The sequence below is a fragment of the Drosophila simulans genome, chromosome 3R (genome assembly GCF_016746395.2).
Source record: "Drosophila simulans strain w501 chromosome 3R, Prin_Dsim_3.1, whole genome shotgun sequence".
Taxonomy (NCBI): domain Eukaryota; kingdom Metazoa; phylum Arthropoda; class Insecta; order Diptera; family Drosophilidae; genus Drosophila; species Drosophila simulans.
The window spans coordinates 3,168,193-3,190,059 of NC_052523.2; the positions used below are offsets into that span (position 1 = coordinate 3,168,193).

At 43.6% G+C, this 21,867-nt stretch overlaps 6 protein-coding genes across 6 annotated transcripts; 3 read left to right on the forward strand and 3 right to left on the reverse strand.

The window, feature by feature from the left end:
• The first annotated feature begins 3,014 nt into the window (after positions 1–3,014).
• Positions 3,015–4,792, forward strand: LOC6726994 (pupal cuticle protein Edg-84A). The gene is made up of 2 exons (XM_002102359.4): positions 3,015–4,155; positions 4,211–4,792. The coding sequence occupies exons 1-2, from the start codon at positions 4,144–4,146 to the stop codon at positions 4,763–4,765; spliced, it is 567 nt and encodes a 188-aa protein (XP_002102395.1). The 5' UTR covers positions 3,015–4,143; the 3' UTR covers positions 4,766–4,792.
• Positions 4,793–5,692: 900 nt separating this feature from the next.
• LOC6726995 (larval cuticle protein A2B) lies at positions 5,693–6,639 on the forward strand. Its single transcript, XM_002102360.3, has 2 exons — positions 5,693–5,795; positions 5,995–6,639. The coding sequence occupies exons 1-2, from the start codon at positions 5,784–5,786 to the stop codon at positions 6,556–6,558; spliced, it is 576 nt and encodes a 191-aa protein (XP_002102396.1). The 5' UTR covers positions 5,693–5,783; the 3' UTR covers positions 6,559–6,639.
• Positions 6,640–8,537: 1,898 nt separating this feature from the next.
• On the reverse strand, positions 8,538–9,260 carry LOC6726996 (larval cuticle protein A2B). The gene is made up of 2 exons (XM_002102361.4): positions 9,109–9,260; positions 8,538–9,050 (listed from the first exon to the last, which is right to left on the reverse strand). The coding sequence occupies exons 1-2, from the start codon at positions 9,118–9,120 to the stop codon at positions 8,607–8,609; spliced, it is 456 nt and encodes a 151-aa protein (XP_002102397.1). The 5' UTR covers positions 9,121–9,260; the 3' UTR covers positions 8,538–8,606.
• A 717-nt stretch (positions 9,261–9,977) lies between these two features.
• On the reverse strand, positions 9,978–10,843 carry LOC6726997 (larval cuticle protein A3A). Its single transcript, XM_002102362.3, has 2 exons — positions 10,746–10,843; positions 9,978–10,624 (listed from the first exon to the last, which is right to left on the reverse strand). The coding sequence occupies exons 1-2, from the start codon at positions 10,821–10,823 to the stop codon at positions 10,019–10,021; spliced, it is 684 nt and encodes a 227-aa protein (XP_002102398.2). The 5' UTR covers positions 10,824–10,843; the 3' UTR covers positions 9,978–10,018.
• Positions 10,844–11,712: 869 nt separating this feature from the next.
• Positions 11,713–12,543, forward strand: LOC6726998 (larval cuticle protein A2B). The gene is made up of 2 exons (XM_016176222.2): positions 11,713–11,817; positions 11,880–12,543. The coding sequence occupies exons 1-2, from the start codon at positions 11,806–11,808 to the stop codon at positions 12,465–12,467; spliced, it is 600 nt and encodes a 199-aa protein (XP_016033494.2). The 5' UTR covers positions 11,713–11,805; the 3' UTR covers positions 12,468–12,543.
• Positions 12,544–14,561: 2,018 nt separating this feature from the next.
• LOC6726999 lies at positions 14,562–21,454 on the reverse strand. Its single transcript, XM_039295430.2, has 4 exons — positions 21,346–21,454; positions 20,577–21,269; positions 15,328–15,450; positions 14,562–15,263 (listed from the first exon to the last, which is right to left on the reverse strand). Exons 1-4 carry the CDS (start codon positions 21,355–21,357, stop codon positions 14,622–14,624), a joined length of 1,470 nt encoding a protein of 489 aa, XP_039151364.1. The 5' UTR covers positions 21,358–21,454; the 3' UTR covers positions 14,562–14,621.
• Between the last annotated feature and the right edge of the window lie 413 nt (positions 21,455–21,867).

Consider the following 21,867-nt stretch of genomic DNA (forward strand, 5'->3'; position numbering starts at 1 on the left):
AATTACGTTAAGACTAATAGTAGTACTAATAGTACAAAGGCATTTTCGACACTTTTGTGCAAATCCAGCATAATGTTTATGGTAAATTTATGACTTTACAAAATTTAAAACTTTATAATAAAACGACTTTAATGAGTTCTTTTCGTACCCGTTACCCTTAGAGTAAAAGTGTATACTAGATACGTTGAAAAGTATGTAACAGGCAGAAGGAAGCGTTTCTGACCATATAAAGTATGTATATTCTTGATCAGGATCAATAGTTGGTTTGATCTGGACATGTCCGTCTGTCCGTATGATCTCCTCGATAGCAGAAACTATAAAAGCTAGAAATTTTAGATTCCAGAGACGAAGACACAGCTCTAATTTGTTTTCAAATTTTGCCACGCCCACAATGCGTTAAAGGTACCGCACTCTTGAACACTTTTTTTATATTTTTAAATTTTCTTGCTTGTAATATCTATTGATATATTACATTAGAGTTCTCTATTTTTATTTTACGAATTCCAACTGAATTGACTATTCGAAGCAACTATACTTTCCAGTATTTTTAGGCGCGAGAGATCGACACTCCTGAGTCTATAACATAAACATACTATATTTAAAAATATTCCAGGGTAAACATAAATACATAATTAAAAGCTCAAAAATAAAATGAAGACATGTACGCATACATATATATATATACGCATTATATACAATACGCATAAACCACATTGATTTGCTTACTCTTTCCCTAACAATAAACTGTATTATTTCTGATCAAGATCTGATAGAGCTTTGTTCAATTATGATCCACTTAAATCCCAATATAAATGTATGTTTATCTGTAAAGATCATCATATCACAATCGATTAACCATAAAAGCGATTTCCACACCACCTGTAAGTGCATATAAATGTCCAGTCAAGTGCCCGGTCGCACCTTATAGGTTTCGGGGGATTTGTAAGTCGCGCCATCAACGTCTGTTTAGCGCCATGAAAGCGTCGGAAGTAAGATATATGGGCTAGATGACGTTCCCAACAGCCCCGAGAGGCGTCAAGCCTCTACAGCCGATCGGAATAGTGGAAAACTGACCACAAGCTGACGCCAAGTTGATGGGGGCGCCGCAGCCACAGCTCCAAAACCTCTAGAACTTGGAGTGCCGCCTGGTGTCTCCCCACGGCAGCCCGTATCTGTCCGGTTTTCGGTGTCCGTTGGCCGATGTCCGCTGTCCGCTGTCCGCTGTCCGCCGGTTTTCGAGACGTGACGTGACGAGTAACTGGCGTAATTGGCAGTGCAACCAAATTGATGGATTGCCCGGCGCCGACTGTCACCGCTCCAAGAACAAAACTTGGCGGTACTTTTCGGGTTTCCTTTGTAATTTTTGGTAAATCGATATTTGTGCCATTTTTTTTTTGTTTCGTTTTCTTTCCTGGGCTTTTGGTTTTGTGCAGCTTTTGACTCGGGCGTTTTGTTCGCTCCTGTAATGATTAATTAACCAAATTCAGTTTATCAGGCTCTGCTGAGACGGCGACGGATGCCTGTTGCATATGGGCCAAGAGTCGTCCTAACTGGTACGCCGCCTCTTTAATTGAATTTGAATTCGGCCCAGACGAACTCATTAAGTTTATGAATAGGATTTTAAGCTTCCTACCACAATCAGTTGCTGAATTCATCACATGTTCATTTTTCGGCTAATTCCAAAACCCCTTTGCGGGGATCTTGATCAGTATGTTCTTGATTGATACCTGTAATTGTCGACGCCTAGTTTTTAGAGTTTTTATAGAAATTCCTCAATATAAGTCGGTGGCTTCCAGTCGGCGACATGAGTCGCCTCGAAAAATATTTAAAGTGGTTCCTTTCTTTTTATAATGCACCGTATATTTATTACTCTTTAAATACTTACCCAGTCCATTTAAACAATTCTTAAGTATATAATTTTTTTTTCAAAGTTTGAAAATTTAATCGTATCAAATTGGCCATATGCCTTAATATACCCACATTACATTGAACAAAAACTTGCATAACATTTTAAAGCCTTAAAGAACTTTAAATTTACTTTAATTAATTTAATTTAAATATAATAGCAAATATTTATACCTGCTTATACTTAATGAAAACGTAATACTTAAAGCATTACATTGTAATAAATTAAAGTACAAAATATTGGATGTTTATAAAAAGTTGCTTTAGCGGCTGTAAAATATAGCGATTTCGTTTTGGTTAAATTTATAATTCTTAAATGTAAACCAAGAAATGAATGTAAGCCAGAAATTGTCTTCTACAAACTTATGGTGCAACAAAGATGTGTTATTTTCCTACATTTTTTCGGTTCGTTCCTATCTAGTATATGAAATATTCCTAAAATGTTTATAAATTAATTAGACAGTCTCAACATTGAGCTAATATAAATTCCCCACTATTTTTTCCTATTACGTTTTCATATATCAAAATTCACTTAAGTAAAATGAATTACAGTTTTTGTTTTAGTATAACTCGGTATAGGATATGGATACGGATCTACCCTCTTTAACAATACTTTAAATGCGAGAGACAAGTTTACGTTAAACGTTTACTAAAGAAAAATATGTATATCTTTTATGAGGAAGGATTCCCTTCTTATTGCAACAACATCTCTTACGCGCTGTATTAGATGAATGCCTTATTAAAACATTGCCAGTCTCCAAAGGGTGATCTATTTTTTTCAGTGGATAATAAACAGATTGTGGATTGTAAATGACAAGCTTATTATGTTTACTTAATTTAATCTTTTGTGTAATTTGAGCGTGATAAACATAGCAGAAGGACTTGTGATTGACCTTGACTGTTTAAAATGCAAATTTATGCTAAAACCGGCTTGTAAGTGATAATAAAGCCGACCGGCATTAAGAAAATCCTATGGCATGGCCAGAGTCTTTCATTTTTGAATCGGATAAAGTTAAAGCGAGACAACAGTCTGCACACTCGCTTTATCCGCTTCGCAGCAGAAGCGAACCAATCGGAGCAGACTTCTCCATGGAACAGCCCCTACTGCTACAACAGTCTATCTACCCTTGTTTCCCTGGAGAAGTACGATGTTTGTGCAAAGCAGCTGAACAAGGAAGTTGAAGTAATGCTTAGCCATAGGATTTATTTGTTGATTGGCAGGCAGGCAGGCACTTGGGTGAGTCTCGTGGTGAAAGTAAAATACTTTTGAAACATTTACAAATATCGTAGCATTGAAATATATCGAAGAAAACAGATAAGAAAAAACAATTGAGGCGCTATCATTTTAGTCTCGTAAGATAGTTAAACGCATTTCGTTAATTAATATCTATTCATATTAAATTTACATTTTATACTGAATAACAAATATTTTTACGAAGGCAATATAGAACATTTTTGTGCACCGTTTTGTTACCTGTATGAATTTGTTTGATTTATTTATAAGGAAAGCGAAATCAGGAAATTTAGCACCACCTGTTGGTCAGAAAGAAAAAATATTCTTGCATACTTTTGGGCTGACTATGATTATTCAAAAATTGTTCCGAAAAGGTAATGGTTTTTTATTTCGATCTAATACTACAACAAATGAGCCATAACAGTACATTATAAATTTAAAATATGATAAGCCAAACTTTGCATTAAGGCTTATATTTTGGGCGACATATTTGAGCAGTCTGCGAACAATCGGAAATATTTAATAAAAATGTTCCCTGTCCTAATTACATCGCTAAGACGGTCGACAGATATTTGAAATAGCTTTTTCGTAAATTGATTTTTTTTTGAGTAAGGCGATTATTATTACATTTGCAAGTTGTCCTTAAATAAGGGAGTTAATAAAAAACATAAAAATTCGCCGAATTTTGTTGAGGAATGACTCCACGAAATTATGGAAGGAGCCCATATCCCGACAGCAAGTAAAAAACGGTCTGAAAACCTGTCGATTGCCCGATAAACTTGTTGGGGCATCTCAACGCCAATTAGGCGGTCTACAAAGTGACTGGGCTGGAGGTCCCCGCGATGACCTTGTTAAGATCCAGATGCAGAAACAGGGCACTGTGGCACTGGGTCGACGGCAAGGAAGCTGCCTATAAAAGCCGATTTGCGGACCGTAGTAAACTTGTGTAAAATCAACTACCGACAGGAGCAAACCTAATTCTTCAACCTAAAAATACGTTCAGCATGTTGACTAAGGTACGTCATGTGCTCTTTATGTGTTGGCCTATATCTAATCCTTGACCACATACAGACTGCGATATTTGTTACCGTCATCGGCCTGGTTCAAGCTGGTCTACTGCACGCGAAATCTTCCGGAAGTGAGGACACCTATGATTCGCATCCGCACTACTCATTTAACTATGATGTTCAGGATCCAGAGACAGGAGATGTCAAGTCCCAATCGGAGTCTCGGGATGGCGATGTGGTCCGCGGTCAGTACAGCGTGAATGATGCCGATGGTTACAGACGAACCGTGGACTACACCGCCGATGATGTCCGTGGATTCAACGCCGTGGTGCGTCGTGAACCACTTTCCAGTGCCGCGGTGGTTGTGAAGTCACAGGCTACAGCAGTCGCTCCAAAAGTTCAGTTAAGGCCTCTGAAGAAGTTGCCAGCCCTGAAGCCGCTTTCCCAGGCATCGGCTGTGGTGCATCGATCCTTTGCACCAGTCGTCCACCATGCCCCAGTGACCCATGTCGTGCATCACTCAGCGCCGGCGCATTCCTTCGTCTCTCACCACGTTCCCGTGCTGAAGACCACCGTGCACCATGCCCATCATCCCCATGCCATTTCATATGTGTTTTAGAACCCGAATAAAACTCTTTAAAATAACTGTGGATTATATTCTTTGTTTCTTCTTTTCATATACTATATGATATATAGTACCTATCTTATATCTCAGATATATTTTCCATTAATTACAACATAAGCTTATACACAACGAGTATGGTTATCCTATAAAGAGTAACAATAGTGATTCCAAAGCCATTTGTAAGAACATTAAAAGTCGTGTCATGGGCATTCCACATGCCGCCAAAACATCCGCAATCACTTCTGTTATTTTTGGGTGGGCATTCGGAAGTGAGGTGTCGCACTAAAGTTAAGCTCGAAATCCAATTAGCGTCCAACTGGAGCGACAGCCAGCGTAAACAAACGTTTAAGGTCGTCGGTGGGGGAGTGGGGTTACTCGAAATCTGCTTGCCAGGGGACTGGGATTGGAAATCGGTATGGGTGCCTCGGCCGGCAAGTGCACAGCCAATTTGAAAAACCGTTGTTATGCATTTGCGCATGCGCTGCATACGATATGGTGGCTATTAGCGAGCGAGCACTTTTCGAAAGCGCAGGCAAATGGCAGCCGATCATCATTACTGCTGGATCGATTGCGGGTGGGGGTGGTGGTTTCTGGGGCAGGGGACGTGGACGTGGACCCGTACCCCAAGTGCACGTTCGGGTATGCGACTTCTGAGGCCAATATTAATTCGGCTGGGCTGCCCGCTCAAGTCCAATTCAATCAAGAAGGCATTATGCTCGCCGCGGCTTTGTCACCGCGCAGCCTTGGTAGCGTGCTGCCCACCGCCGTCCTACCTCAAATTATGGCCCGCTCGCCCCCCACCATGCTCCCCTTAACCGTAGCAGCAAGAGCCGCTTCTAGTCTTGAGCGTCTCGCATTTGATATGAGCGGCGTGGCTCTGTGACGCAAGTGCACGTCGCTGACATCGAACCCGGGCAGAGTGCCATCGAGGCGGTATAAAAGCCCCAGTTGGACGCTGTTCAAATCAGTTCAACACCAAATTCGGTATCTAGAGCAACCTAAACAACCAAAAATGGCATTCAAAGTAAGGACACAGTTCTAAAGTGTTGGAGACAGTGATGAATCAGTGACGAAAGCGCATAGGACTATTTAATCAACAGATCAGTTCAATGAAATCGATTTCCCATTTCTATTACATTTTTGGAGCTGGAACTAATGCTTGAACAAATGCTTCGGTTTTAAATGCTCAAACTAATTAGAGAAACTCTTTTGAACAATTGCAGTTCACCATTCTTTTCGCCGCCTGCATCGCCGTGGCCAGCGCTGGCATCATTCCCGCCGCCGCTCCTCTGGCCGCCGTTGCCGAGGTGCAGGAGTACGATCCCCACCCGCAGTACACCTACGGCTATGACGTCAAGGACGCCATCTCTGGCGACTCGAAGACCCAGGTGGAGACCCGCGAGGGCGACGTTGTCCAGGGCCAGTACTCGCTGAACGACGCCGATGGCTACCGTCGCATTGTGGACTACACCGCCGATCCCATCAACGGATTCAACGCAGTGGTGCGCCGTGAGCCCCTGGTGGCCGCCGTTGCCGCCGCTCCTGCTGCCGTCGTTGCCGCTCCAGCCCCAGTTGTCCGTGCCGCCGTCGCTGCCCCCGTTGTCCGTGCCGCCCCCCTGACCGCCACCTACGCCGCCGCCCCAGCACCTCTCGCCTACGCCGCCGCTCCAGCTCCCCTCGCCTACGCCGCTCCCGCGCCCGTTGTCAAGGCCGCTCCTCTGGTCGCCGCTGGACCCGCCATCGTCAAGACCCAGTTCGCTTCGCCTCTTATCTCGTACGCCTATTGAAATGCTCACGAATAGGCCACCACGACCCGATAATTGCCGTTAGTTGTTACTGAAATAAAGGATGTGATCTAATTGAATGAATATCGAGTTGGCTTATATTACTTTTGAAAATGCGTGTGCTTCATTACCTATGTAGGGTATGGATCTGTCGGGTAAACCTTATTTTACTTAGGGTGTTAATATCGCAAATTATCAGACCAGCAGTTCTTCTGTTTACAACAAGTATTTTGCTACAAACGAAAGATATTATTATGACAATCGACTGAGATATCTTATGAATGGCCTAACTTATTCAAATTCTCATTTTTGGGGGCGTAAATTTACCTAACACATATAAGATTATGGAAATATTAAAGAAAAAACTTAACTTTCAAACCTTTGATAAAGGATTTGGAACATTTACAACGTTTTTTAGGAAATAATTTTTTGAAAGTAATATTTTTTGTTTTTCTTAGACATTTAAAAACGTTCAGCTAAATTACTTATTTACTTGGATATTTTGTAAAAAATATGATATGATATGATATATTAAAGATATGATATAAGCATTTTAAACATATTAGCTTGGTCATATATACTTGCATATATACCGTCTAAAGTTGTTTCTATAATGCCCTTATAAAATAATACTCTTGATGAGAAGTGAAAATAATACGCTCTTTTGTTTCCCAACATCGAAATTGTATTGTTCTCTGCCACATTCACTACATTACAATCAGATAAAATCCTCATTTAATTCACTTCTGGTACGCTACAACCAAAACTTTCACTTTCACTCTCCCACGAGCACTTTCAAGGTCGCCGCTGAAGGAAAGAACGCGTGTTAAGCGACAGCTACCGACAAAATAGCACTCACTGCCGCCATAAAGAAACAATGTAGTAATGTCGCATAAGTGGACAGCGAAACCGCAGTCCAACACGTCCAAGAACGCACAAAATGCGCGACAGAAGAGCGACCAGGGTAAGGTCCATAAAGTGGTTCCAGCGCATATAAATTGGAATTGAAAGAGGGAAGCCCCAAAGTCGTTTACTCATTCATGGAGTCGGTGTAAACGGGGCCTTAGGTCTGGTCTGGTTTGGTTTCAATGCGACACGAGCATGATTGTAATTCGCCTGGTTAACTTTATGTGCCTCGCCGCGAGTTGCGCATGCGCGCTGCCATTAAATCTGAACTGGTGGCGTGGATCTCTGGGCCGATGTACTTACATGCTAAACATGGGAATGGGAATGGAAATGGGCAGCCAAGTCCGTTCGCTCCAACGGTAATTAACAATGCCAACTGACTTTGACCTTAACCCTCGGCGTCCGTTGTCCGCTGTTTACTGTCCTCTTTGAGATACCTTGGCATATTTGCACTTGTCCGGGCTGGAAAGGCGGCTGGCTGGTCAGATAAGGAGAATATGTAATTTGGGTCCCATGATGTCGCGTATATCATTCTCAAATGGAGCCCAATAATCGAGGGACTTGGCGAAAGGTTTCTGGCCACTTCAAAGCTGCAGCTTAGTGACCTTAACTGGTTTCCGAGAGCGGACCGCATTACATGCATTAAATTCAATAAGCCTTCGACGCAGATGGTTTTATTGAATTGTTCCGATCGATGCGTTTCTTTCCGATCGGATGTCTACCCCAATTTTCGTTGATTGGTGTAAAATGGGTCGGACGCGAACGCCTGGTCAATTTGGGCCCTTAATGACTTATTACCGGCAGAAAATTGATTACAAAGTGCATATGCTGGAGAGGGACTTAAGAGGAGCCAAGGTGATGCAGAGTAAGCGGCTCCATTGACGATTCTTCGGTGGTACTGGGGAAGATCCCACTTGATGGTTATTTCAGTTGTTTACTGGGTGTTTTTGGGTAACTTGTAATTTTTAGATTTATAATATTTTTTTTTAATATTGTATGTGTAATATTAATTGGCTAATGCCTGCTAATTAGCGAGATCCCTCACAAACCGTAAGGAAAAATGCGTTTCGATTTCTTTCAGCTTACAAATATTCAACAATTTATTTGATCTACAAACGGATTCAACAAATCAGCAGGAGAGTTCCTTAGTGGTGCTGGTGGTAGGCCACTGGGATAGGGGCGGCAGCCACGGCCACAGGAGCCACGGTCTTCACCACGGTCTTCACGTGATCCAGGGGCACGCGGTTGACGACGGCGTTGAATCCGTTGACCGGGTCGGAGGTGTACTGGACAATGCGCTTGAAGCCATCGGAATCGATCAGGGAGTACTCGCCATGGACCACGTCGCCATCACGCTCCTCCACCTGGCTCTTCGAATCTCCGGAGAGGGAGTCCTGGACATCGTAGGCGAACTTGTACTGGGGATGGGGATCGTACTCCTCGGTGGCCTTGGTCAGAACCGGCTGGGCGTGGGCAACGGCGACAGGTGCATGGGCATAGGTGGCCACGGCGGGGGCGGCGTGGTACACCTGCTGGACGGGGAGAACTCCGGCACTGGCGGCCGAGACGAGGGCGAGAACAGCGAGGAACTGCGGGAGGAATGAGGGGTAATTGAAAGGACCGGGCTGTCATGTAAGGATTACCCACCTTGAAGGCCATGGCTCTGAACTTGGAGGAGGGCTGGTGGTGGTTATCCGTTAACTGCTGCGAAGACGGTGAAGCTGTGGAATGATTTACTGGACCACGAGCACTGCTTTTTATACCCACTGAACGAGTGCAAAGGCAAAATGCGAATAACGAATTGAAACTGATTAATTCGCTGCTGGGCAAATCATTTTTGTCACTTTTTATTTTATACATTTATTATTGTATTGCCGCTATGCTATTTACCTTATTACTTTATCGACTGGAATATGGGCAATTACAACTGCCCACGCCGGGGGCCAGAGATACTTTTATGCAATCCGCAATCCGCATGCAAATCTAGTGCGGCTTAGTGTCTTGGGAGAGACCCTTGGATTTTGGTGTCTATCTGACCCTCCGCGGGCTATTGCGAATCAAACGCTTTCACCATTCTGCCTTGAGTGGTATATCATGTTACCAGGCAGCTCAACACGCTTGGAACTGACCTACACTGATTACTTACTTTGAATTGAAAAGCACATTAGACGAATTTAATAAATATATTTATATTTAATACACACTTCAAGTATCAAGAATTAACTAGTCCGCTTAAGAAAAGCAAAAAACTGAGTTATTAAATAAGGATTTTTTACGGATAGCTAGTCAAATCATGATACTGTGGGAATGGGTAATAAAAATAAAAGTATATATGCAGATATAACATATACGTTTGATTGTTTTGGAGGTAGTATTATGAATGAAATAATTAATAATGCTTTGAGAAATGCTGAAACTGAAATTCAATTAAGTTGGTGATAATATAACTTAAGTTCTAAGCCCAAATAAAACCACAATTCAAATTAACATAACAAATCACATTTTATTATCATAGAAACAAAACAAGGGATCAGAATAACAACGGTCGCATGGGTATTTACAAGTGGGCGACGGTGTACGCGGGTGCGGTGTACCGCAGAGGCGTGGCATAGGCAGCGGTACGCAGAACAGGAGCGGGAGCACCCACCGCCAGAGGGGCGGAGCGGACGAAGGGAGCGGCAACTGCCAGGGGAGCGGACTTGATCAGAGGAGCAGCAACGGCCACTGGAGCGGAGCGCACAATGGGAGCTGGTGCGGCCAAGGCGACAGGGGCGACTGGAGCGGCCTTGACCAGTGGAGCAGCGACCTTCACCACCGGCTCGGCGGCCACAACAGCGGCGAGGGGTTCACGGCGGACGACGGCGTTGAATCCGTTAATGGAATCGGCGGTGTAGGTCACTGTGCGCTTGAAGCCATCGGCGTCGATCAGGGAGTACTCGCCGCGGACCACGTCACCATCGCGCTCCTCCACATGACCCTTGTTGTCGCCAGAAAGCGTGTCCTGCACGTCGTAGCTGTAGGTGTACTGAGGATGCGGATCAACCTCCTCCAGCTCAACAGTCTTGGCCAAAACTGGCACCGGAGCAGGAGCCACTGCCACAGGAGCAGCAGTTCTGAGGACGGCGCCATGGGCCACGGCGAACAGAGCCAAAGCGATAACAATCTGTGAAATAAATTACACGCTTTTTAGGATCTTTTATCCACGATGTCAATATGAGGCGAAGGAAACTGGTAATCCACTGGTAGTCCCACGGAACGTTTATCCTCCAATTGATCGCACAAACCTTTGCGGCCATTGTAGTTGGATGAATTTGATTAACTGCTGTCTTGAGCCGAAGCCAAACACTGAATGTCTGACCCATTGTGGGCCGTTGATTTTATACGCTACTTGGTGACATTGATGACACCTAATTGGAATTCATTTTTGGCGCATCACCTCGAGCGGCGCCGGTGGCATGTAAAAATGGTCACGCACCTTCTTCAGTTCTGCCAATTTGAAAGTGCTCGATCGATCGAAATAACCAGCTGCACTTAATTGATTACGCCAAGCTAATTTTAATTACTATTTTCCTTAAACTTGGTGGCATATTATTCATATTTGTTGATAATTATAAAAAAGAAATAATATTTCTGATATTATTAGTTTAAATACTTGCCAGTCAAATTAATAAAAATTGTTTTAAGTTTGTATCCATAAGATTGTCTTGGTAGGATAATGAATATTTTATGTTGGGATAATAATTTAATTATTATATATTAAAAACTAATTTCCTACAAAGTTGTAAAACATTATTAACCTACATTAAATAATGCAAATGTGTTATAAGAAAGTTTTGATCAAGTTATCAAGCTGTTCGCCTGTGTACTACCTTAAAATTATGGAAATCAAAGGTGAGTGATAAAAATAATAATTTAAATTTAATAAAGCCACGATATCTAAGATGTTTTGAATTAATTTTTTTTTAAGCGACTTATTTGCTACAATATTACCTGTCTTGCAAGCTAACTGGATTTAGCAAACGGTGGTGTCAAAGCGCACGCTCTCCGTATCTCTCAGATAAATTGAAGTTATTTGATGACAAAACACAGAGATACAAAGATTGAGCACGCCTTCAAGCTTCACTTTTCCCTCTCCACACACGTTTAGCATAAATGAATTGCACTAATTACGCCAAGAGCGTGGCCAGCCGGCAAAAGCGAGCTCGGCCTTTCAATGGTAGCAGCGGCTGAAGAAATAGCTCTATCTCGGTATATAAGCCAAGTGTTGGCCCAGTAGCCCTCACAGTTCACTTCGCCTTCCAGCAACCAACAGCAGCAGCAGCAGCCAAATCAATCCAAATCAAAATGGCATTCAAGGTTCGCCCCGAGGACTTAGCCCCGCCAAAGACCCCACATCCTAACTGCTATCCCCCTTTCAGTTCATCGCCCTCTTCGCCCTGATCGCCGCCGCCAGCGCCGGTGTTCTGCCCGTCCAGCAGGTGTACCACGCCGCCCCCGCCGTGGCCACCTACGCCCATGCACCTGTCGCCGTTGCCCACGCCCAGCCGGTTCTTGCCAAGGCCGCTGAGGAGTACGACCCCCATCCCCAGTACAAGTACGCCTACGATGTCCAGGACTCGCTCTCCGGTGACTCCAAGAGCCAGGTGGAGGAGCGCGATGGCGACGTGGTCCGCGGCGAGTACTCCCTGATCGACGCCGATGGCTACAAGAGGACCGTCCAGTACACCGCCGACCCCATCAACGGATTCAACGCCGTCGTGAACCGTGAGCCCCTCGTCAAGACCGTCGCCGTTGCCCCAGTTGTGAAGACCGTCGCCGCTCCCGTTGCCCACTACGCCGCCCCTGCTGTCGCCCACTACGCTGCTCCCGCTGTGGTCAAGACCGTGGCTCCAGTTGCTCACTACGCTGCTCCCGCCGTGGTCAAGACCGTGGCTCCAGTGGCCCACTACGCCGCTCCCGCTACCTACACCTCCTACGCCGCCCCCGCTGTTGCCTACCACCACTAAGAACTGCCATTTTACGTTTCTCAACCCATTACTGTTATAGTTTTACAATTGCCTCCTACAAATACACACAAATATTTTTACAAATGTTTTTATCATTTTTATAACACCCAGTGGCTTATTGGAATTTGAATGTTTTAATGAAAAGAAATCTGCATCTATTGAAATTAATCAACGGCAGCTGAAACAATTTCGGATTTGTTTTATCCGAATAAAATTGAGTCACGGACATAGCGTTTTTATTAATGGCACCCTAATGGGTTTCAATTGGATGTGTAAACCATATTTATAACCTATACAAAATACTGCAAAATCTTAAAAAAAATATATATATATTTCTCAAATATCTGGCTTAAATAAAATGTTCCCTTCTAAAGCCATCATTAAATTGAAAGGGTATTGATGATGTCTCGAATTTTGTTTTTGCTCTTTTAACTGGTTATACTAGGAGTATATGGAAAAACATTATTAAAAAACATTATAGTAATAGCTGTATTGCAAAAATGTATGTCAATTCAGCTTTGCAGAGTCAACACAAAGTTTGAAAGACTTAGAATTAGAAGATTTACTCTATAAGTATTAAATAAAAGGTAATTATTGAGAGTTATAGGTATAACTATATTATTTTATATATATTTTTGTTGTACCTATATGATATATACTCTTCGCGGCTATCTTATCATTATTATGACAAGGTGGGACTTCTGGGGAGCAAACTAAGCTAAATAAATAGACTATCAGATACGCTGTAGATATCAGCAAGTTTGCTTAATAATTCTCGACATATTGAGTATGAGCAGCCAGACGGACAGGGAGCAGGACCCTGATGAAGAATGTACACATTGTATAAGTTCGCTTTTTCAACCTTTCATTCCGCAAATAACCAGTATATAATACAAACTAATTAGGTTCAGCTAAGCTAGATTCCTAAAGCTTTAAATAAGAATACCATAATTTTTGAGCGTACTTAACAAGATATCACATGTTGTGATTTCAATGGGATCCAAGGTGGGCATTGGCCAGTGCCGAGGCTGTCGATTATTATCCCCCTGTGCCGGCACTCAACCGTTGCCAAAGCCAAGCCCAAGCCGAGCAACCCAGCTGGCCAACAAAGAGGAGCGAAAGGCCAAGAGGTCTGGCTAATGTGGTAGACCTTTGTGTGGGAAATGTGGAGCAAATTATTTCTTGGCCGCAATTGGACACACATATTTCGGGTCCGAGTCAGCGGCAGAGCCTGTATAGTCGTATACGTAGTTGTTGTCGGACTTGATACCAGCAAATATGTCCCAAGTAATTTGAGATTCAATTTGTGTGCGACATTAAAATTGCAAAAAGTGCGATTGTTGCTACCGGATATTTTGGCAAGTCTAAAAACCGGTCTCGATTTACCCCTCTCCATTGAAGTGCGAAAATCGAGCACGGACACATATTCGCGCTAAATTGCCACGCTAATCATGACCAATCGGGAAATACTAGCCGAGTGCTTAAAATGTAAATCTCACACTTCATAAAATTAATGTCAATTGTTCTTTTTTTACGCACTTTTCATTTATAAGGCAGACTCACATGGATCGGTAAGCTGGCTTGAGATGGATATTGCTGAATGTAATCCCAAGAGAACACGAATCGATATGAATACATTCCTAATCAGGTCAGCTTAAGGCGTTCGGATATGAAATAATGCGAATCATTAATTCGAGCATTTGGCAGTGCTCTGTCCTTGACATTCCAGTGGCAAAGTCTCGAAGGTTTTTTTGAGAAACTTTATTTAGGTACCAAAGAAATCCGAGTTGGCTAAAAGTCAATCTTTAGGGTATTTTTAAATGAATTTTTCAAGTTAAGCAATAAGTTGTTTAACTTTGTTCAAAATAATTTGAATAATTTTCTTTAAACAAACTATTGTTTTCTTAGAAATTTCCTTTTCTTTTCAATAATGGAAATTTCTTAAATTAATTATCCTGAAACTAATGCATATCATACATCCAGAAAGTTCATAACAAATCGCATTACATAGATATGTGAAAGTTTTATTGAGAATATTTACAAACAGGTTACGACTAATCAACAGAACTAGGTTAATGAGCTAAATGAGTTCTCATAATGGGATGCACGATAATAATACTTTCGCTTGTCAGGTGATCTGTGGCTGGAAACCCCTTACTGGTGGTGGTAGTACTCATGACCTTCGTGGGCGGCCTGGGAGTGGGCGGGTGACTCGTAGCTGGCGTAGTGGTGCTGCTGGTGCTCCTGCTCCTGTGGCTGCTCAGCCTGGTGGGTGGTGTAGGCGGGGGCGGTGTAGGCAGGGGCTGCGTAGGTGGGAGCGACATAGGCCTGGGAGGGGGAGGCATAGCTCTTGATGACGGCAGCTGGTGCGGCAGGGGCGTGGTGGTACTGAACAGGAGCAGCAGCCACCACCTTGTGGTGCACATGGGCCAGGGGCTCGCGGTGGACAACGGCATTAAATCCATTGACGGAATCGGCGGTGTACTTTACAGTGCGACGGAAGCCATCGGCATCATCCAGGGAGTACTCTCCCTGCACCACATCCCCATCCCTGGACTCCACCTGGCTCTTCGAGTCCCCGGAGAGCGCATCCTGCACATCGTAGGCGAAGTTGTACTTGGGATGAGGGTCATCGGGATAGACCTCGTGGCCGTGGGGGTGGATCTCGTGCTGCTTTTGGTAGATCACATGCTGGGGCTGGTGGGCCTGGTACAGCTGGGGATGCTGCTCGTGCTGCTCCACAGGGATAAGTCCAGCGGACACGGCTGCCAGGCAGCAGGAAACCAGAGCAACGAGCTGGAATGGTAAGAAATCAGTATAGTCTGTTGCCAAGGTGAAAATTACATCAGCCTTGGCTTACCTTGAAAGCCATTTGGCGAGTGTTTGAGGTTGGTTGGCAAATTGCAGAGCGAAAGAAGCGAGACTGTGTCCTCCTTCTGTGGAGTGCGTGCTTTGAATAATAATTGAACCGCCGATGCATTTGTATTTATAGACGAAATTTTCGTTGGCCCATTGTCTCTCCGCCGGCCTTTCTTTCACTTTTTAACTCGGTTGCTTACAAAAATCACTTCGATCGTAATTCATTTGCATGCCTCCTTCTCCGCCGATCGCTAGATTTACCCAAAAAGATTTGCACCCACGAGTCACACCCATTTCGCTATTGTTATGAATGGGAAACGGACGGCGAATAGCGGACAAAGCAACCAAAGTCGTTACAAACAAAAGACTTAAGCGAGCAACCCGCCGCGGATCAGCGGCTTGAAGATCGGGGGACTGAGGCTTGCGGTTGTGGGGCTCACTCAAGTCATGTAAGTAACCCAATAAATCGCTGCTTGATCGATGAACAGCATTGCACTTGACACAAACGCGCACACTCGGTAAAAATAGAGAAATACATACATCTGGAGACACACCTCCTCTATCCTCCCCATGGTAAATGACCCAAAAAAGATGCATGATCACCTCACATGGATAAGTGAACAAGTAACGTTTGAGCTTTCATGTTGAAGCTTTCTGCTCTCAGCTTTACAGCTATAATTGTGGCATTGGTAAGTGCTCAATCATGGTCGAAATCGAATTGGGCAGGAAAGTGACTCAACCGGCGACCAAGTGATGTAATAAATTGTGCGGGGGCTGGCGACGAAAGAATTTCATTTGAAGGTCGTTGCCAAAGTAAAAAAGTACTCAAATGTATCACAATTATATGTTTCTTTTGGCTAAACTAAATCATTTGTGGTACATTTATAAAATAGATAAATATATCAATGAATGTAATTTTAATGTAGATTTTAATTTATATAAAAATTGATTACCGTAACGTTTAATTGGACTATGAGCTTTATATCAATATCTTTTTCACACTCGTAACCAATAAGATATATTAATATCAAAGAATCCAGCTATCAAATTTTTGCCTGAATCTTATGTAAAAACCCCACCTGGATATTTAATATCTTACCTGGGAACTTCAATTTATTTGTGACGGACTAATCTATTAATATATTAAAAAACAAGTCCTGGTAGCAATGACCGCTTAAGGCCAATTTAATTAGTCACTCATTTTGAATTTCAATTCACATCAATTAAATTTAGTTTCATTTCACTTTCAAGCAAACGCTTTAATTAACAAATTTGATACTCGCCATTGTTGTGCAAAAGGTACGAGCTCATTACCCGACAATCAAACAATGAGTCCACAGATTATAAGAACGATTCAAATCTCGTCTGACGTGCGTCTGGCCGCGAGTCAAACCAGTTCCCGTTCGCTTCTATTCCACCAAGTCATCGTAGGAATGGGTGCTAGAATTGGAAGGGAAATGCCGGTAAACTAGATCCGTTAGATACAAAATGAAATACCAACCGGAAGTTAGTACGCTACTAGCCTACGTGCTTAGTCACATGACGATCAAATCCGTTCTTTTCCCAAGGAGTTTAAATTCAACAACATATTTAATGCATTTTAATGCCTAAGGAAGGAAGTTCTTTGTTTGTATTTGTAATTGATTTAATTAAGAAATGTCACTCAGCTTTTTAATGAAAACATTTACATTTAGGGAACAATTAATATTTAAAACAAAAATCATAAATATACGTTTTAAATAAAGCCAATAAGATATATATGATCTTTAAATTAAATTAAGGCTTTACTTTCGGGAACTCATATATATTGTACGTTTATTTATGCCTTTTCCTACCTGAAATCATTTTGCCAATGCATGTTGTATATGTTTACCAATAATTTTTTAGTATAAGTATATGGTGGACTTAATTGCGTCCGAAAGACTAATGATAGCATTTCTTTGGTTGGCTGGAGATATGTTATGTTTAAATATTTCTAGATGTATTTACATTTAAGAAATGAATATTTAATACACTTATAAGTATTCTAAAAATAAAAAATATTTTACACATACATATAACTGTGAAGCAGTAACATATTTGACAATATTTTATTAGTAAAAGTGCCGCCATTCATGGTTCATTTGAGGAGTTTTTCGGGTGCATGCAGACGGTATTCTTGCGACTTTCCCCAGAGAAAACTCACCCGCCTCGGCCTCATTCGTCAACCAGCATTTTGGGTTTTGCCTGTCAGCGTTTTAAGGTATTTGGGAGAGAGGTGCTGGACCAGGACAACTAAGCCACATGATGCCGATGTCGTCCCATGTCGTCGACTACGCACATTTCTGACAGAAGCGGTGAAAATTTAAGATTGATCACCGGGCCGAGTGTTTGCTGGAAATTGGTTGAGCTGTTTGGATGTCCGGGTGTCCGGGTGTCGAAGTCGAGTGCCGGCTAAAACCCAAATAATGTTGGAAAATGTATATCCGTAGCACAGCCGTATCCCCGAAGGATAGGCTAGGAAGTAGGAGTGGCCCTCAGATCGGCTTAATTTAATTAGCAGCCTTTTCCGCCCCTGACCAGCCACGAATCCCACTGTGGGGTCAATGCTGCGCCGAATTAAAAAATTCCAACGGAACGAATTTGTATTGAAAATAATAAAAGTAATCACTTCGGTAGCCTGCTGACCGTCATCGGCCGGCTAACTGGAAGGCATTGTCTCTGTTGGACAACTGTTGAAAAAACGTCTGTTAATTACAATTTAGTTTGCTTAATTTCCGAGGGAAACACTCCAGCCGAGCACTTGAGCACTGGCACTTGTTTGGCCTAATCATCGGCGAGCGCACTTTGCCAAGGGTTAAGCTGGAAATAGTTTATGGCGATTACAGTGCGGAGTAACCGCTGTCCAGCCGGCGACTCGAATAATGCCAATTAAACTTGCACAGAAACCAGTCCACTTACCATTTTTTATTCATGTCTCAATTTTGGCAGTAGTCGCCACACCAACAGCAGCAGCACCTGTGCGTACACCTTTGAAATCTGCTGACTGTTTGCTGGATTTCTTCTGGTGGCAATCGGCTCACATACAGTTTATAGGCTTTGCTGCCGGACCTGACCTTGATACACATACATTATTGTTCGTACGGTGGCCTTTCTTGTAAGATAATAACGAAATATTTGAGTACTATTTTTAAGATCCCACTGCAAAGTAAAAGTCACGGAGGTGACGAATAAGATACATAATATGGGTGTGTCCAGGATAGTTATTAAAAATATTAAATTAACCTTATAGAATTGTACAATGCCTTGCCGAACAAACAACTAATCATCACAATTAAGAAATAAAACAATTTCCAGAACCTCTGCAACCACGAGTTCAATAAACTGTTGGCATTTAACTAAGCCTTTGACAAAGTTCTTGATCATCGTCTAACAATCTGATCAATTACGGATAAGCCGATATAATTCAGATAGAAACCCGAAAAATAAATACTCGTTGGGATTTTTCGCTTTTTTTGGTAGCCTATTGTTGTTTTTTGTTTATTGTTTACACCTAAACTTAAACTCAAATGTAAATTTTGTCCAAAGGGCCGAGACGACGTTTGGTGGGTGATGGATGGATGGGTGGTGGATGGCAGATGTGCGGTGTTGTGCGGCCTCCAACGATTCAATGTTCCGTGATGAGTGCCAATAGGTGTTCTGACCAGGTGCTAGCCCTGATGGAGCCCTAGCTTTAAGTTCTTGGACGGATCCGGGTGTTCATAGTCAACAACTGGGTGCTGATGTGGGATGTGGTGGTTGCCTAGTCCATAGGTTTTTTTGTTATCTTTAGTTAGCAGCTGCAAGGCCGATACAGAAGGGTTAAATCTGAAAACAATCAATAAAATATTTTATTGTAACTTTCAATTTAACACTCATTCCCTGTATTTACCTCTACGTATCTGCCATTTGGTTGTGTGGATGCAGGCTGTATCCAGAATAATTGTATCCAAAGGTGAGTTTTTGCTGGCTGGATTGGTCTGACTGACCCCAGGGCGCGATCGCAAGCTGCTCCCGATCGCGAACCTCTCGGACTCAACACAAAACACTGAATGAGCCAACAAGGAGTCCCTGCCTGCTATTTATACGAAAGTCGGCGATCAAAAGCCTGTTTACCCTGCTGAGGTTCGACGATCCTTTAACTCACTTCGTCGGGCATGTTTCTTGATTTTGTCCCTATTCCCTTTGTTTTCCTTGGGCTTGTGCTTTCTGTTTTTGCCCGGTTGCATTGTCAGTTTGCATTGTTGTTTTCTGCTCTCTGGATGATAATGACGATGGTTAAGTTGAGAAGGGTTTTGGTTGCGTATCGACGAGCCGGAGCACCCAAAATCAGAAATCTTCCACTTGATTAGTCGGACTTCGGCTTCAAAAAAGGGTGATGTCGAAGGAAGCAGTTGGCTAGCTGAGATTACACTCGAAGTCTGACCTTGGACGGCCCCTTCAGAACTCTGAGCCCTAAATTCAGAATCGTTCTTTAGAAAAAACAACAGGTGCACGCTGCCTAGCTCCCCTAAATTTTCAATGGCAGCTGTGGGAAAACTCAGCATCAAACTAGAAAAAGTCAGAGTTTCAGTTCTCAGCTCCACCGATGAGTGGTAGGGCCATTTATCACCCGGCAAGTAAAGTCATGACCCCATAATTTCCGTTTTATATTACAAAAATTAACAACAAAGGGATTCTCTTTGCATTGCGGTGGACGAGTCCTGCCATTTAAATGGAAATGACCGACACAAAGCTCAGAAATTTGTCTGCCCTTCAGACAGACAGGGGATCGGGATCAGGATCAAGATCCGCATTCGTAACGAAATCATCAAGCAGGCCAAAGCAGTTCGTTGCCCCTGGCAGCATCCCTAAAGGATCTTAACAAAAGTCCAGACTGCACCACCAAAAGCACCACAGGAATTGCATTGCCCTAAGACTGCAGCAATCCTTTGGCGAGGCTGGCTCCTACGATGTCTGTGAACTTTTTCGCACACTGAAGGCAAGAACTCGTTATGAAAACAAGCACATAAATAATGCAAACCAGAACAGGACAATGTGAACGACCTCTGAGAGTCCTTTGCCAGGAATCTACCTCTGAATAAGCAACTCAAAACACTCTAGTCTTTCGTGATATATGTCTACATACTTGTATGCATTTTTTTATTGGTGCTGTCAATAAATAAATGAACAGTAATAATAAAGCCAACAATTCTATATATGTACAGCGTCGATTTTAGCCAGGATCTAGTGGTGGTAGGCGACGGCGGGAGCCGAGTACGAGGTGTAGGTGGCAGCGGGGGCGGCATAGTGGGTGGGAGCAGCGTAGTGGGTGGGAGCAGCATAGGTGGCATACGCAGCGGGGGCAGCATAGTGAGCCACTGGGGCAACAGTCTTGACCACGGCGGGAGCAGCGTAGTGGGCAACTGGAGCCACGGTCTTGACCACAGCGGGAGCAGCGTAGTGAGCAACTGGAGCCACGGTCTTGACCACAGCGGGAGCAGCGTAGTGGGCGACAGCAGGGGCGGCGTAGTGGGCAACGGGAGCGGCGACGGTCTTCACAACTGGGGCAACGGCGATGGCCTTGACCAGGGGCTCACGGTTCACGACGGCGTTGAATCCGTTGATGGGGTCGGCGGTGTACTGGACGGTCCTCTTGTAGCCGTCGGCGTCGATCAGGGAGTACTCGCCGCGGACCACATCTCCATCGCGCTCCTCCACCTGTCCCTTGTTGTCACCGGTCAGCTTGTCATCGACTCCGTAGGAGAAGCGGTACTGGGGATGGGGGTCGTACTCCTCAGCGGCCTTGACCACGACTTTCTGGGCGACGGCCACGGGGGAGTGGGCGTAAGTGGCCACCGCTGGGGTGGCATGGTACACCTGTGGGGCGGCGATGGGGGCATAACCGGCGCTGGCCACGGCGACGAAGGCGAGGGCGAAGACGAACTAAAATCAAGAGCGTTAGGTATCCAACCGGAATTTCGTATACAATTGATCCCGGATTTCCATCGAGATGACTCACCTTGAAGGCCATGTTGCTGGGAGTGCTGATTGGTAGTTCTTTACAGAAGTGAACTGGATCTGCGAATGATACTTTTCTGTGTCCGATCGACAACTTTTATAGTAAATCAAGCTGCCAGCTCTGCTCTGCTTTGGCCCAATACGCCGACAGCACGCGTTATTTTCGCGGTGACAGCAAAATATATTAAATGCTTCTCGACTGCGATTGTTGTCGGGCAATAACTTGTACTTCCTGTTCGCGGCGCTAAGCTCTGTGGGTGTGCAAATGCTTTTGGCCACAGATTCTAAACCCGTCAGCACCGAAAGAGTGAAAGATCTTTGGCGAAAGGTTTGCTTAATACCGAAAGGGCTTGGCCGGCCGCAATGTGTGGCTAATTACTTCGTTATATAACGCTGTATAAGATCGCTTTAAGAAGATATACTGATTATGTATTTTTTTCTTACAGAGCAAATCGCATGTTTTTATTGGGTTTTTTTTCAAAGATTTCCTTATCTTTACAGTTCACTGTGCAATCTGATTAAT

Bases quoted from the DNA above. Each gene is read 5' to 3' on its own strand.
- LOC6726997 (XM_002102362.3), bottom strand. From the start codon at position 10,823: ATGGGTCAGACATTCAGTGTTTGGCTTCGGCTCAAGACAGCAGTTAAT. The intron at 10,625-10,745 runs GTTTGTGCGATC...TTTATTTCACAG, and splicing joins CAACTACAATGGCCGCAAAG to ATTGTTATCGCTTTGGCTCT.
- LOC6726999 (XM_039295430.2), bottom strand. The intron at 15,451-20,576 runs CACTAGATCCTG...CGTCTATAAATA, and splicing joins CTCCCGCCGTCGCCTACCAC to CAAATGCATCGGCGGTTCAA. The intron at 15,264-15,327 runs GTAAGCCAAGGC...TTACCATTCCAG, and splicing joins CTCGCCAAATGGCTTTCAAG to CTCGTTGCTCTGGTTTCCTG.